The following is a 17,586-nucleotide window of genomic DNA, read 5'->3' on the forward strand; positions in this document are numbered from 1 at the left end:
GCATTTAAAATAACATAATTAATATAACAATCCTGAGATTCTGTTCTATTTTAGGAGAGGGAGGAGGACTGTGTTTATGATGCTTGTGAATGGAGGCTGCTGGATGGTTGCTGTCCATGGTGCTGAAGTCACATGGAAGAATGTGACATTTCTCTGTCAACTTGATGTTTTACATTATTTACTTAGTTTCACTCATTAAAGCAACACTCGGGGAAGAACCTGGGACTTAAACTGCTGGCCTAGATTTTATTTTGACATTTCTCCTTATTGGTTCACAGTTGGATGGCTTGGAGCTGGTTTACATGCAGACGGTTTCACATCCGCATTGGATATGACGCTGATACAGACGCTTTTAAGAACAATATCTTCTCTAAGAAAGCTCAGTGGGCTTTGTCACAGATGTCTTAATGCAAGTAATACTCATAAAAGAGGTTTACAGCAGAATTTTTGAGATTTAGATTTTATTTGAATTTTTAAAACAATCTTGAGACTCACTTTGGACATCATGCAGGATAGTGATCAGAAATGGCGCAGAATCAGAAAGGGAAGAGCAGCAATGTCTGGAGGAGGCACGTGTGAGCATGTGTGGCAGCACTGAGGGGTGAAAGGAGTGAACACTCCGGAGAGACAGAAGGTTAAATCATCACGAGGAGTGTCATTCTTGAAGCTCACTCCGGTGCATCTGCAGGTATCCACTATAAATACTGAGCCTATAGGCCGATGCCTTAAAGGGAGTTTGCAGTTCTTCCCTTTCACACCGCCCACTACACACACTCTCTCGCACACACAAACGCGCGGACACGGACGCGTGCGCGCGCACACGCACTTAGAGGTGGGAGTGGATGCTCGCGTAGCTGCTGGAAGCCAGGATGGGATAATCATGCGTGTCTGGCTCCGGGCGTTGATGCAGCTGCCGTCGCTGGCTACGGACTGGACTCGGGGCGCAGGGTGGGTCTAGTTCCCCATCGACTGGAGCATCTGGACCTCATGTCGATGTTATCAAGCATTCCGAGAACGACGAGGGCGATGGCCGTGAGAGGAGTTGGTGCAGCTATCTGAGACGTCCAGGCGAGAGAAATCCAGCGTTTTCACCGATGGAGGACAGGATTCACCGGCATTAAAGCGCAGACACTGGAATCTCTGGAATAACTTGGAAAAGGAGAGCGAGGATACCGAGGCACCGCTTAGAGGATATCAAGGGAGTCCTTCATCTTTTTTCTTGATGTTTTTTCTTTTTAAACTGGGATAGAGATAGAAACGCAACTGGAGGAACGGATCACTTTTGCATCGGTAATTAGGTGAGGACTGCCTCTTTGGAGTGAGCGGCAGCCGCATCCGACCGACCGGGGGTTTGGGGGGGGGGGGGAAAGAAAATTCTTGGATGGAGAGGGTGCAGTGAGGGCTGAGAGAGCGGCTTGCCGTGTGTAGGAGGGGACGGAGGGAGACCGGGCAGTTTGAAGGGACGGGGAGCCAGGAGCGGCGCGGCGGCTCCATGAGCGGCTCCTGCCGGGACAGAGTGCCCAGAGCCCAGCCGGAGCGTCTCCACTGCCGCGGGTAGAGCCCCGGGCTACAGGACGGCGGCCAGTTTGGAAGTTTTGATGCATATGATCACAACCACCATGATTTTTATGATTCTTGGTGCTTCAGTTGTAATGGTAAGACATCTCACCTCCCTCAGCCACAGTAGGATTTTCTAATTTCCTCACTGGAGGCAGATATTTCATCAGAAAATCCAAAATGTCTCTTACATTTATCCCATTTTACGAGAAAACTACCTTAGAGAAGGCCTATCAATGACATGTGGAAGTAGGTTAGCCTACCTATAATTACCTGCTGTCATAAATAAATAATCTGAGTCCGTTTTGAGGCAAAAGTCCCGCTAGAATGGGGAGGATCTGCCTCCTGCCCTTTTTTTTTTATGGCCTTTATTGTTATGACGATAATGAAAAGAATCACTGGCTGTCTGTAGTAATAGCCTAGCCTAATGCTTGACATGTCCCAGCTGACTGGCATGGTTCTTTGCAGGCGATAGCCTGTTTAATGGACATGAACGCACTACTGGATCGCTTTCACAACTACATCTTACCGCATCTACGAGGGGAGGACCGCGTCTGTCACTGCAACTGTGGAAGGTAAATGCCATCATCCTCTACAATGTCTGGGATAAACATGGTGTTGTGTGTTCTGTTTTTTTTTTTTTTTTTTTTCTCTCTCTCTCTACCCGTCAATTCTTAATTGCTGAAGAGGCCTCGAAGATTTCTGGCGGTGAAACCCCGCAAAGCCAACCTGCTCACCGCCTGTCTGTGCGCGAACATAGCGGCGGATGTCTCCGTAGAGGCTTTTTATTATTCGCTCTCTAACAGATCTCACGTTTGATCGCGGTGTGATTTCATTTTATTATGTTTTCTGCACCGGCTGCGAGGATTTCGGCTTTGCTGCATATGCGAAAGGTGTGTGTCGGAGCCATAAATAGGTAATGAACTATGAGCAATATAAGGCCGTTCAAAAACAATCTGAGCATCAAGTGCGCTGGTGCGGCTCACACGGGCCTGCACGGTGTCACAATGTAAACCTGCGGAGCCAATTATGAACATATGAGTGTTGAAGTGAGGTGGTTATGGCTTAAGAAGTGCAGTCGGGGCTGAGGCTGCTCATCAGCTCCTACCTGCTGTTCGCTGTCACACTGAGACCCGGTTTGAAGTGTGGAAAAACAGCAGCAAGACACTCATTAATATATTCATTGGGATTCAATCAGCATTATTTTGTGTTTTCCATCAACAGTAAGCATGTCGTTCAGCAGACTAGACTGTGTAGCTCAGCACAGGCACAAGTGGGCCTCTGTTTTGTTTTTTTTCTGGTGTGAAGTCTCCACAATGTTGGAGTAAGATTTAAAAACCAGGACTCCTTTTATCACATGGATGAAGGTCTAAATTGTCCTCAGATATTAGATCCTGATTGGCTCATGTCCTGCAGGCAACACACCAGGGCTTTAAGGGAATTTTCACTCTTCATGTTGGTGCAAGCTGAGCAGATGCACATTAAAACTAAACAGCAGTGTATACTGTGCATGCTGCAGTGAGGGGGCTGATGTGTTCGCAGTTTATTCAGACACCAGTTCCACTGTTCTTTTATTTTGTTTTATTTTAGACTGGAAATCCAGAAATGGGTCATCATCAATCATATTAGAGGATGGTTGTCAGAGAAGGATAATCTGAGGCAAAGTTTGGAGCGGCCTCCTCCACACACTTGCACACACTGTGAGGTTATATAGATTAATTAAAACAAACAAAAAAATAGCCTGTTTGTAGCTTTGAGAAGAGATGATGCATCACTGAAAGTCTTATTTTGAAGTATTTAGACATTCATGTCATCCTTGCCTCTGCTTCTAAAAACAAACAGAATGCTGAAAATGAAAAAGTTATACCAGCAGCTTTAAGCAGTGATCTCTGTGTCGATACAGCCAAATCTCCTATACTTCCATATGAGTATTTGTGTAATCCATAGCCACTGATCAAATGGCACTGGAGAGACTGCATAGTCCAACCTGTTCTCCTCCTGTTAGTGTTCAGGTTACTGTAATCACAGTGTCTTCCACTGACCTGGAAACAGTCCTGGATGAGAGTTGCTCGTCTGTTTTCACATAAACAGCAGAAACGTGGAGTGAATCGAAGGAGAGCTGTGGGCTTCGCCTGCCTGCCCTTCCATCCGTGAGACGTGGAGGTGTTGGGACGCCCACAGCGCTCACCTTATCAACCTTGAGGACACAGGCAGTGTCATTTTATTTGGCAGCCTCCGTGCTCTGATTTGGATCCTACTGGATGTAGTTGTAGCCTCTCTGATGGGGTTGAAGACTGCCACTGTTGCAGGGGAGATAACAAGAGTGGACAGAGTGAGTTGATCTAAATGTTCTTGTTGAGGCTTTCGGAAGTTCTTGCCGAGCGTTTTTAGTTTTTTGTCATATAGAAAAGAAGGCACAGGACTGACGACAGGAAGCATGAAATCATCCTGTAATATTTACAGGTATTTAGGGAAAAGAAGGAAGCCTGGGGGAAATTTGGCATTAACTTTTCATATAGGTTAGCCTTATGTTCTTTTAAATAATGCTTTGCCATTAATGGACCTTGGTGGCTCCATGGCTCAGGTTAGGGAGGTCTCACGGTGGGTTTTTGATCCCCCATGTGGCCACACTTCTTCAATAAGATACTTAGGGTGCTAATCTGCAAGATGTGTTTCTATCTTTCCAAAGTGAAGTGCTGTTGTATTCCTGCACTGCATTTTCCAGAGATCATCGGTCAGTCACAGTGTGGGTGGATTTTCTATTAATGAAGTTGAATTTCAGGAGGTTGACACTGTTTCTTTGTGTATCGCTGCTCATTTGTTCCTCAATTTAATGCCAAATGAACTGGAAACATCAGTAGAAGTTCGATTTAAATTCAAGTGTCAAAGGATTTTTCAGGTAAAAAGCTGTCAGACAATGAGTATTAACTTAAAAAGTTTTCTTTAAGAATCACAACGTCTGTCAGAGATAGAAAAATAAATGTATGTGGCTGTGGCTCCAATGGTAGACGGGGTTGCACACTAATCACAAGGTTCCTCCTGTCCACATGCCGAAGTGTCCTTGGGCAAGACACAGAACCCTGAGTTGCACCCGATGGCAGACGAGCACCTTGCATGGCAGCTTAGCTCCCATTGGTGTGCGAATGGATGAATAACAAAATAGTTTAAATTGTCTCTGAGACAGATATGGTGATAAAGCGCTGCATAAGTGCAGACCATTCTCCATTTTTACATTTGTTTAAATGACCAGTTGAAAAATATTTCAGATATAAGTAGTTTAAAAGGAGCAGTCAACTGCGTTACATCCAAGTTAAAAAACACGACATACAGAAAATGTAGAATCTTTTGATGTTGGAGCATGAAAAAGTCAAAATATCGCAGTCTCTGCTGCTACCATTGATTTTTATAATCTGACTCATGCAAGCCCGATTTACAGAAGTGCATCTCTAAACCGCTGCAGTGCTACTTTATTGTAGACCGTCTTCAAAAAAGCTCCATCAGTCCAACCCTGTTATCAATGTAATGTCCCAAAGTGTGCGAGTGCCTCTGTACTCACTTCCAGCAGTTAAATCTCTCTGCTCCCGCTGTGTTCCCTTACGGTGTTTGTCAGACTGCTGCCTGTGTTGTTAGATTGAAAAAAAAAGCCTTCATCCTCTCCCAGGAGGGCAGGTAATACCAGTACAGTAAGGCTTTCATATCAAGTGCATTGTCTGTTTTACAATGGAGCTGAGTCGACGCAGGACAATGAGGCGAAGGGAATGTCTCTGGGTGATAGCTGCTGCTGTAGTGGATGTGCAGAGCTTTACGAGGGGTTTATCATGTATGTTGTCTTTTAGAGTGATGCGTTCAGTAATCTACGAGAAACATCTGCTGTCTTAAATCTGTGTATCATTTTCTAAATTGTTCACCACAACTTTGTCCCCTGAGATGTGAACACCTGGTTAGCAGCAATCATGTACTGTGTGAATTTGTAGGAAAACAATTAAAAAATGTTTTTCCTCTTTAAAACAAATTAAATGAGACATTCCAGTCAGTAAATTTTAAATTTAAACTACAATTTTCATTCTAAAATGACGTGAAAAAACAAAGCCCACTTTGACCAAATAAGTGCTGGCTATAACATAACCTTGCTTGCACATTTGGGACGTTTTAAGTAGCATATTGTTTTTCTAAAATGTTTATTTTTTTCAGAACAGTTTTGATTGACCAGGTAGAATATTGGATTCGATGCCTTGTGAAGAGGCACCTTAGCAGTACTCACTGAGGGAGGTAAAGAAAGTGTTGCTCATTCTCCTTTCAAGCCCTTAGCTGTTTTTGCAAATTTAAAATTTCAACCCAAGCATAAACTTTTCTGCCTAAAGTGCAGCCTGGAGACACCCAAGGGTCCTTGAGAGGGCCTCGGGGGCTTCCAGCAAAGTGCGGATTAGTGCAATTTTATCATAATTTAGAAATCTCCAGACATCCTCTGGAGTTAGAAAGGGTATATTGGATACATACTGTACATACATATAGTGTATCTAACACTTCCATCACCTGCCTCTGTCTGTCCTCGCCCCAGGCATCATGTCCACTATGTAATCCCGTACGATGGGGACCATTCCTTGGTGGACTCTTCGGAGAACTACTTTGTGAGTGACAGTGTGACCAAGCAGGAGATGGACTTGATGCTGGGGCTGCTGCTGGGCTTCTGCATCAGCTGGCTGCTGTTGTGGCTGGACGGAGTGCTACACTGTGCCGTCAGGGCCTGGAGGGCGAGCCGTTACTACGGTAAGATGGACGTTGTCTGCTGTTTATCTGCTGCACATTCACATGGTCTGAAAGGCAAGCTCAGCCATCCTTAAAATGTCATACAAATATTTCTTTATTCACTTTAGTTGCGTGTGCTAAAGTGGGAATGCACTGCTAAATGACAGAAAAAGAAATCATATAAAGTATTTATACTTAAAAGCAGGACTTATCATGGCAAATTATATAATCAAAATGCATACAGAAATACCTGTATGTGTGCTTTTCTACCTTCTGCATCTCTAAGTGCTTGCCAGGTTAACACAGCAGTTGGTGGAGTTCTGGAAAATGACCTTCCCCCCGTTGCTTGGCCCATTTTTTTTTTGGCTCTTCTCTCGGATTTTTCTCTCAGATTTTTCTCTCAGTTTACTGCGACCTCTCGGAAAAATCCCAGTGAAACCTTCCAACTGTGTGGTGATTCAGACATAGGCATATCAGACGCATCAGTTAAGGTGAAGCTAAATTTAAACGTCTGCCTTTCTGTTTTGTACAGTCTAAATACCTCAAACCTTATTGCACCAATAATCCTCCCTAATTTGTTTTCAGGAAACAGCAGCAGTCATATGCTCATGTAATGGTGCCATCATTAAGTGCAATTACAATGCTTTGAATAAATTCAACTCATTAGTTATGAGAAAATTATTTAATAAAGCGACATACAATCACACTTTAATGAGAACTGGAATAATATTGATGCTTAAAAATGGACGAGTGACATAACAGAAGGGCTTTTTTCAGAACAGAAAATATGTATATTTCGTCTTTCACAAACTGCTGACTCATGAAATTCCCCACAGATATTTACTTTAGGGTATCATTCTTAAATTAATTTTGATGGCATACATTACAGTAGCGCTGCACTGTATTGCTGTGCTTTGGTAGGTCATTCAGTATAAGCCTGTGAGCCAAAATGTTGTATTAGCAATGAACCAAATAGAAAAGTTGATGTCCTTGTGACAGCACATGTCAAACAAAATCACTTCTCAGCATGTTTGGTCCAATCGCTCTTCAGCAACGGTTTGGATTAAGCATTTAGTGTATTAAAGCCCGCTGTAACAGAATATCTCTGCTTCCTTCCTATGCTAAGTTAAATCTTAAATAATGTCATTGGGGACACTGCAAGAGCAAAATAGAAAAGCAGTGCAGTAAGGTGAAATAGAATATTAATAAGAACTGAAATAATAGAAATGATGCAACCTCCAATTAATACTTCCATTTAGTTTTATTTCTGAAGACTAAAGAAACAGCTTTGCAGCTTGTAAATGGGTAAAATGGCAATTAACTTAATTAACTTTTATTGTTATGACATTCATGACTAGGTAGCTTCTTTTTTTTCCCAAGTTGTTCATGTATCACTTTTGAAATGCACTCAAAAGTAATTTACAATGCCATGGTAGAAATTGAAAGAGAACATTATGAAATATAATTATGAGTCATAAATAGGACAATGCTGAAGATAAAAGTGAGTTTTGTGGACAAATCATAAAGGACACTAGCTTTGCCAGCCTGAGTTTCATGGATGTTGACAGCTGAGGGGCCCAGAGTCTCCCGTGGTGATGAGGACGGCCTCTGAAAAGGATCTCAAGCAGCACTCATGAAGAACGAATCAATCACACAAATAAGCTTACTTAAAACCTTAAAATCAGTTCTACATTTGAGTAGATAGAACGGTGTGGAAGGGAGACGAGGATTTAGGTAACGCAGTCATCTCTCTTGAAGAGCATGATTAGTCCAGGAGCAGTGTTCTCAATTAACTGTGTTGATATTTCTCCTGCAATGAGTTCAAGTGCATCACAACAATCAAGCGTGGAGGAGTGTGACCTTGTCCAGGGCTGCAAAAAAGAAACAGAAAAACAAATCCAGTAATCTTATGTTATGTGCCCTAGTTAAATAAAATAAAACTTCTGCACTTAAACATCAGCTTTGTTATATAAGCCAATTTATCTTGCTAGTAGCAGATCTATCATGTATTATGAGACATGACGTAATGAAGAATACATCTATAATACAAGATTTTCTCAGAATCAACGGTTGTGTGTCAGTTGCATAACAGTTGCGTCTGTCAATGATATCCTCCAAGGACAACATGCAAATAGAGAATAATTAGGGGCCGAGTATAAATCTTTAGGGAACTCCACGAAAAAAAGTGGCCCCAATAAGGGGCAAGAAATACACTTCTTGTGTCTTGCACCCCATCACTGATGATTCAAAGCTTAAATGACTGCGTCAAAGACCAAACTACACTCAAGGACAATTAAAATAATTTTGAGTATAGTGACTTCTCAGAGTCTCTGCCTAGCAACCAATCACCATACTGCTACTGAGATACAGTGTTTTAAGGAAACAAACCCTCACTGTATTTTTGACAAAGCTCTAGCCACTTGCTGAGACCCATTTAATTCAATTCAATTTTTTTATATAGCCCCAAATAACAGCACAAGTTACTTCAGGGCACTCAACATACTCCAGTTCTTACAACAGAACTTTACTTCATTGTATAAAGGAACCCAACATTTCAAAAAATTCCACGAGAGCAACAGCTTGGAGGAAGAAAACTCCCCTTTAACAGGAAGAAAACCTCAGACAGAGCCAGCCTCAGAGGTGGGCGGCCGTCTGACTTGACCGGTCGGAGTGAGTGGAGAGCAGAGAGAGAAAAGAACAGCATAGCAAGACAATGAAGTCTTGGCGCGGCCAGTAATCGCAGACCACACATGCAGCTCCAGGGCCGGAGGTATCTGCAAAATAAAGCCCAAAACTACGCGAGTGAGGGGAACTGCAGAGAGAAACATCAAACATCTATTGTCCACAGTGGTGTTTATGAGATTGATATATTCTCATCAAAGATTTGGAGTAAAAAAATAAATGATTTCCAACTAAAGGACAATGGATCAAAAACTAGGTCCTACAGTGATACTATACTTATTGTAGAAACCCCTTTGAGCCAGGATGATGCGTTGACCCATTCGCACAGAAAGCAAATCAAGATTTCTGGCCTTCACTTTGGTCAGAAAGAGTCCTATGAAGAGTTTTATTTTCACACATTCAGCAGGGAAAGTCCACACACCAACACGGGTGTTTCCAATTATTCTTGCTGATTAGACATTTTCTCAGGTTGAAGGTGGGCGGCGCTACGCTAGGATTTATGTGAGGTCACAGGACACCATGAACTAAAAAGAATGGATGCGCTCCATTTGGGCGTGATGCTTATCACGCAATGGCAAGGTCAGGAGACCATTTTAAACGGAGGACAGGTTGCATATGAGGTGGCTGGTATGACGTTGAATCAATATCAGTCGATTAAATGAATCTTTCCAGAGCCGGTACATTTTCCACCTGAATTCAGCCACGTGAAATATGTCTTTATATGTCTATTGGTAGATCATGTAAAGGCTTTCCTGGTCACACAGCTGTCAGTTCATGTCTGCATGCGTACGAGAAATCAAGTGGTAACAACACCTTGCCAGCGCATATTGGCAACATGGTGGCCAGGTTTTGTAGTGGATCCGGTGATAAAGATGTAATACTGTATGTTCCACCCAACAAAGCTAACAGGAGAGTGAGGCAGCCTGAACACAGCCAAATACTAAAAATGGGTATACCATGGGTGTGCAGCGCTGTTAACTCATCTAACAATATTATTTCTGCCTGAGTAGCTGCTTGTCCCAGAAATGTCTGCAGGTTATCTTCAGTCACTGAATGTTTGTGCAGCTCTTTGGTGGTTATTGCTGTTACATCACAGCAAGAACGTCCGAGTTCAAACCCTCTGAAGGGAGTTACATGTGTGCTCTCTGGGTGTTTGCGGGATTTTCCGACTGCAGTGTAAAGACAAGCAGTTCGGGTGAAGTGCAAACTAAATTTGTAGTTTATATTTCACTGTATTGTTGTCTAATAATAAAATTTAGACAAGCCGCTATTTGTTTAAAGCTAACTCTTACAGAAAAAAAACACCACATTTTGCAACATATGATAACCTGGGAAATCTGTATGGCCATCAAATATTACACCATGAAAATGTTCCAAAACCACGTTTCCAATGAGCAAAAATATGTGACTGAAACACTTTGTTTGACTGCCCTTTGTGTTCATTTTAATCATTAACTGCCTTGTTTTTCCATGATAGCATTTGTATTTATAACTCAGTTGGAGGTTGTTTTTTTTATATATATTATTTAAAGGTTAAATGATCATATCTTTCTGCAGATGATCCACTATAAACAAGGTCACGTGCTCACCTGAGTTTTTGCACATGTGGAATTTATATGGTATTTCTGAGGAAACATTTGTTGTGATAAGTAATATATTACACATATGGACATACAGCAGTTACTAGGAGTGGTTGAAATCAGGCCCGAATGACAGAGATTGAGATATGAGTTCACTCCCACCATCTGCTGCGCTGTCGTGAATGCTCCAGTCCCACATACCGTGTGTTTAAATCCAATCGAGTGTGATAGTTGCTGCTTAATTTCCTGTCTTCTGTCTCTCTGAAATATCTGTTTCATTTCTCCTCCTGACAGATGAAGGATGCATGTTACTTTGGCGAAAAAGAAAAGGAATGCGGCAGATTTAATGAGACAGAACATGTGCATGGTTTCACCAACACTACTGGGCATGTGTGGTTGTTGCAGACACAAGCGAAGAAATAAAAGGCTTTCAGTGACGCTGAAGCGAAGCAGCTATTAGACATACTTGTGAAATCATGACGTGACAGCATGAAATCCCCTCACAGCCCGAAGGTCTGCTGAAGACACGTCAGGCACCCACAACACAGGATTCATCTGTTAGCATTGGGAAGATGCTAACTGATGTGTTACATCCTGGATTACAGTGTTTTAGATTCTCACTGTCATGGTGGTTTCTCAGGCTCACCCCACACACACACACACACACACACACACACACACACACACACACACACACACACACACACACACACACACACACACACACACACACACACACACCAGCATCAAACTCAAGTGAGGAAACACTAAAAATCTTTTAGCATTCTTTTGACACAAATGAGCTAAATTTAGAGGTTGAAACAAACAGATTGTGTTGTCTCTCTGCTGTACGGCGCTTCAGTGTCGGGGCTGTGACGTGGAGGTGGCCTGGATCTTCAGTTTTAAGAATAAAGTAGGTGATATGTGACCTGGATACTGGGAGCGCCATGGAAAAGCTCCTTAGGCAGGATGGGGAAAGTTTCCAGCAACAGTACAAGAATGCAAAAAAATGATGGTTAAAACTTAGAAGTCATTCATAGGATCTAAAAAATTATGTGAAATTTAGATTTTTCACTGTTTTAAGTTGCAACAATAAACAAGGTATTTGAATTGTTCAAGCTTTGGTGTTTGCAGGCAGCTGCTTTGCACAGAAGTGTGGAAGGTTTTGCAGCTGCAAGTGAGACAATGCTGTTGTCTCCCGTGCATTAGTACAACAGTGTAAAATACATCGTCATAAAAAATAGAAAAAAAAACACCCAGAGAGGAGGGAACATCCATATTCATCAGCAGCGCTTATAGAGTGAGGGATATAGGTTTCTTCTTCTGTACAGGGAGGGAATGCCCCTCGCTTTCGTGTGTGTGTGTGTGTGTGTGTGTGTGTGTGTGTGTGTGTGTGTGTGTGTGTGTGTGTGTGTGTGTGTGTGTGTGTGTGTGTGTGTGTGTGTGTGTGTGTGTGTTGACTGTGACGTTGGTGCTGGGTCAGACTCCTTTAGCCTCTCTGAGATGAGGAGTGAAGGTGAAGCTGACAGAGCGGTGGTGTGTGTGTGTGTGTGTGTGTGTGTGTGTGTGTGTGTGTGTGTGTGTGTGTGTGTGTGTGTGTGTGTGTGTGCGTGCGTGCGTGCGTGCGTGCGTGCGTGTGTGTGTGAGAGCGTGTGTGTGCGTGCGTGCGTGCGTGTGTGAGAGAAGAGGGTGGAGGTGTGGGGGGAGGCAAGATGGAGATGCTGTCACATCCCCACACATACACACACTTGCTTCTCCAGAGCTATAAATAGAATGAGAGAGCAGCTGGAATGGCAAGTGCGAATCACACACACACACACACACACACACACACACACACACACACACACACACACACACACACACACACACACACACACACACACTGCATTGAGATGCACATTGATTCCCATTGCTTTTTTCTTTTTTTTTCTCCTCCTAATTCCATCTCTGGCTCCGCCCCTTCCCTCTTCACTTATTGAATCTACTCCTGGCCATTTCCTTTACAATGCTACCTCCCGCAGCTACATTTCTTTTCTCTCTCTGTCATTGAGTTGTCGTGAATATCTGATAACAAAGTCTCTTTTGCAAAGACACTGAGGAAAGCCAAACACAAGAATGAAAGAAAGAAAATGATGACTTGGCGTCCAGCATTAACCCCCCCAACCCCCCACTCCTCCCTCCTCCTCACCTCCCTGTGCTCCAAAAGAGCATAACAATTGTGTCTTTGCCTCCCATTTTCTGCTGTGCATTATCTTTCCTCCATCCGCATCTCCATCTCCATCCTTTTATTCAAATGAGAGAAACCTGTCTGCGTTGCCCCTTTTCCTTTGGATACCCTTCAGAGCAGTCCTTGTGGACAGCATACCCATTCACAGCTATAAATAACTCTCTCCCTCTCTTTCTCTCTCTTCCTCCTCCTCACCTCCTCCTCCCCCTCCACCCAGCACCTCACCCCTAACTCCACCACCTCCCTCCCCCTCTTGCTCATCCTCTAGCAGGGCCATTTGCTTCTGGGTTTGCTGTCTGGGGCTCTCCCCTCCTTCTCCCTCTTTCTTTCTCTCCCTGCCGTCTCTGTGGACCTCGCTCCGCCTCGCTGGCTCCAGTTTATAACCTGATGAGCTCGAATGTCTGCTCCACCATCACGTTATGCGCCCCACATTCATGAAATCCCACCGATTTCACGGCGGCTGTGCCTTTCTATTGTAAAAGCCTGTGTACTCTGCATGCACAGCATGGTGGTTGCTAATTGGTCAAAGACAGAAAGGTACATTTGAGTTTGGTCTTCACGGTCACCTGTTAAATCCCTTTTAACATGGAGAAATAATATCAGGACGTTGTCGCACGTGCAACAGTCCAGACACAAATGTGAAGGATCAAGGGCAAGGCCACTGGTGCACTACAAGAGATTGATGCCATTTACTGTTCTCATTCAATACTTCAATGGTCCAATCTTTTATCTCCCATCACTGTAAAGAACTCACCCCCACTTCCCTGAATTACAAGCTACAGCTGTGATGACGCATGTGGATGAGAAACATATTAAACACCAGCTCATTCACTTTCTGGAGCCCATAACTCATTTCAATGCCTAGAACCATGAATTACAAAAACCTTAATGCATCCCATACTGGGTCTGTTTTGAGGGTTGGTACAACTGCTCCATCTATGAAAATATGGCATGGTGTATGGACACATGACCTTTGATTTTTAAGTTTAACCTTTTTGGGTTTACTTTAAAATTTGGCCATTGAGATACACATTCAACACTGAAATCAGAATTATATTCTTATTAAAGATCAAAAAGCAAAATGTGGACATTGACTGTATCTAAAAACGGATCCAGCCTCTGGGTCTGAAAAGTGAAGTCAATGTGGAAGTACCTTAAAGTGCAGGGCCACTAAAAAACTAACAAGAAAAACCTTGCTTCAATAGATTCATTCATTCATTCAAAAAGCATCAACTTCTGTTTCATGAAAAACAAAGTAAATCATTTTTTTCTGTAAGTTATTGTGATGTCATTAGCTAATTTACCTCCTCCTGATCAGTGTTCTGGTGGTCCTTATAAAAATAATTCCATAATTCATTAGATATAAGGGCTTATGTTTGTGGCATGTCTGGTTTGATTGACAGGCCTGGGATGCGGTCAGGTTTCTGCTAAAGGTGGGTGGGACTAGTGTCCACATGTTTAGTCAGATTCACCTCTCATTCCTTCCCAGCTAGTCCAAATATGGTCGCTACTGGCTCCAAAAAAACACAAGAAAGCGACGGCCAAAATGTCAGACTGGAAGCTTTAAAACAAACTGGTGACGTCATGGCGGGTTTCCACTTGAATGTGGAACATCATGAGACTCCTAATCTCTCCGCCGAAGCTGAGCATCAAATTGGAATAAAAGTACATTATATCTGAGAAGTACAAATTGACAACCAATATCTAATTTTGTATTGAAAGCTAGTGTCGGCCTGATTGTCACTTCATATATATATCTCAGGAGAAAGTGAGTGACAAACAGGTGCTTCATTTACATAGAAAAAAAAAAACCAGTTGCCAGCAGAGAGATCAATCCTCTGAGCTGCCGGTTGTTGATGCGTCTTGTCTGCCTCTAACTGGATTTAAAGCCAGAAAACCAGGCTAAGAAGGATTTTACACCATTGTGTGTTCTGATCTCATGAGTGTCGTCTCGCTAGTCAGCTTTGGTGTCTTTGAAAGCCTGAATTCAATTGTTCTTGCTCATGTCTGCAAAACTGCACGAGTGAAACAATGTTGCAGAACAATAAAAAGCACATTCAGAATAACGTCAGTTCACTTTTTCGTTGATACTCTGAGTAGGAGTAAAGCAGACGAGTAGGACATGTCACGATCAATATTGTGGCATATGATTATGACCAAATATCGATACTGTGTCATCAGCATCACAGTTTGCGTTGCATTGCTGAATCTGATGCAGAGGCATTTCCTTTCCTTCCTTTCTTCCTGGCCGTTTTGTCTTTGGCCATTTTATGCCTGTTCATGATATGCGTCGAAAATGCTCGGACTCTGGGCGTCACCCTGATATTATTGTCCAAGGCTCATACTACTGTATGTAATCTGAATTTCCCCAGTCTAATTCTCACCAGGAACCTCTGTTGCAAGCAATCCTCTTTACTTTCTCCTCATGCTCTCTGTCTAGATCTCCTGTCCACTGTGGAATAAAGGGCAAATGCCAAAAAAACAAGCTAGAAGGGTTTACACTAACATTGTTCAAGGGCCATGGTGAAACAGTATACGCTAGGTCCTGTGCTGTGCAGTTGTGGTGTGGATTAAAAGAAATGATTGCCTCGGAGAACATATTTGAAAAATAAAATAAAACTTACATTGTAAAATGTATGTCTTTGTGCTTCTGCAATTGTACTTTTTATAACATTTACATTAAAAAAAAAACAAGACATCAATACTTAATACATTAACCTGGAAAAGATTAAATTGAGCAACCTGAAAACTTTGGGTTTGTTTTTTTCTTTTACGGAAAAAAAAAAAAAGTTCTCCAAATCCATACAGACCAGACCCTGTTTTATCTCAATTATCTAATAAACTGAAAGCACTTTATAGTCCAGTAAATAAATGCAGAAACAGGTTGACTTCTGCTTTGTTATAAAAAAAAAAAAAAAAGGCAGAAATTTTAGAAACATGTATTGTGAATTCATTTATTGTATAACGAACTTTGGCAGTAATCTAATTCTGTGTTACCAAATGTTGTGTAACCAGTAGGGCAGGTGAGAAACTGACCCAGAGCCTCAGGAGGTTGTGTTTTGTTATAGTTTGTAATAAAATCAGGGATCAAAACTTTTTGGATTCTTGTATTTTGAGGTTCTGTCTTGTAGAGGGGGCCTGGGGCCAAAAGCCATCAATACTTCAATGTATATTAAAAAGTGTATGTTCATAAATGGGTTTACTCAACAAAATATGTTGGCTGGGGTGTATTTTACCCGAGGTGTTATTTTGTTGATCCGATTGATTCCACACCATAACGCCTATATAACGCTAACCACCTCTGATCTCCCTGTTGCCTCTCGTCTTCTTCCTCCAGATACTCCGTCCTGGTCATGGCTGCCACAGTTCTGCAACCTTCGAGACATTCGCCGACGCGCCCAGCTCAGACAGCTGGAAGACTCCAGCGGCAACATGGTCCACATCAAGCAGAAGCTCTACCACAACGGCCACCCCAGCCCCCGCCACCTCTGACTCTAAAAAAATAAAATAAAAATCAACTAAACAATAAAAAAAAATTAACCTTGACCCCACCTCCTCCCCTAAAACTCCTTCTTCCTTCCTCTCCAAAACACCTCACCCCCTCCAACCCAAACTGCCCCATGGCCAACTGTTGCCTCAGAGACCCTGGAAAACTGCCCTCCCACTGTTCATAACATGGCCCCCTTAAAACCCCTGTGACAGGACTTTCTTATGACTACCCCCAGTCCCTGTCGGCACTTTAAAAAAAAAAAATCCCAAAATGGAGCAAGATGACGATTATTTGTTGCCACTGAAATCTTGTCTTATGTCCATGTCCACCGTTGTGGGAGGAGGAAGAGGAAAAAAAAAAAAAAAAAAAAACATTTTTAAGGGTGTTTTTTCTGTATAGAGACATTTTCTGTGTTCATTGTTAAACTTGGCATGCTCTTTTAGAACAGGGTAAGATGTGGGCAGTGTATGAAACGGGGCGGCAAGACGGGTGTCATTATTTATTTTTTTCTCTATTGGGTGGAACGGGTGTCTTTGTTGGCGTATCGGGTGGGGCGAATGAGACCGTTGGGTGGGCGGGTTTTTGTGACGATTAGACTGCTGCTTCTGTAAATAGTTATAAATATGGGCAAGTGGGATTGAACAGTCTTTAAAAAGGGGTCTGTGGGGGGGATTTTTGTGCGAGTCGTTTATCAATAGAAAACCTAACGATGGATTGTGTGGGTATAGATGATAGGAATGATACAGGAAGACGAGTCTGTTTGAAAACTGGATGTGAAACCATGTGATTTCTGCTAAAACACAGATTAATTAGCTTTGTTACTTAGTGAATTAACTGAATGTATTAATTTTTCCTGTAAATATGTGAGCGGGAGGGGAGCGAGTACAGTCGTGGTTGGGGTTCTCTTTGCTATATCATCACCGTTTAGTAGACACGGGAGGAGAAATAAATGCCAGCCAAGATGAGTCAGTCCAACACACACACATGCACACACACACGTCCATGTTGGCCACACTGTGCTCAACAGCACAGTTCAATTTTCTTTATCCAATTCCCTCTCACTTGTCAGGAGCAACCAGCCTATCAGCGGAGGGAACCCTCACCCAGCCCCCCCCTCGCCCTCTCTGTCCAGACATTGCTGTTGTGAGGATGAAATGTCTGTTTTATTAAAAGTGCCATTGAAGCACAACAGTGACCTCTGATGTTTGATTGTGTCATTCCAATCATATGAGCGGAGATGAGAGCACGTTCTCCGAGCGAGTGGGTTATTTCAGAGCACCAACAACAGACTGATTATACAG

The 17,586-nt window shown here is 42.7% G+C and overlaps 1 protein-coding gene across 1 annotated transcript; it reads left to right on the forward strand.

Moving 5' to 3' along the window:
* The first annotated feature begins 777 nt into the window (after window positions 1-777).
* Window positions 778-17,480, forward strand: tmem240a (transmembrane protein 240a). Its single transcript, XM_069694015.1, has 4 exons — window positions 778-1,655; window positions 2,026-2,132; window positions 6,116-6,324; window positions 16,133-17,480. Exons 1-4 carry the CDS (start codon window positions 1,599-1,601, stop codon window positions 16,285-16,287), a joined length of 528 nt encoding a protein of 175 aa, XP_069550116.1. The 5' UTR covers window positions 778-1,598; the 3' UTR covers window positions 16,288-17,480.
* Window positions 17,481-17,586: the final 106 nt, after the last annotated feature.

The sequence above is a fragment of the Brachyistius frenatus genome, unplaced genomic scaffold (assembly GCF_029030835.1).
Source record: "Brachyistius frenatus isolate BFR_SWC_R1_liver_20210118 unplaced genomic scaffold, ASM2903083v1 Contig_16, whole genome shotgun sequence".
Classification (NCBI taxonomy): Eukaryota; Metazoa; Chordata; class Actinopteri; family Embiotocidae; genus Brachyistius; species Brachyistius frenatus.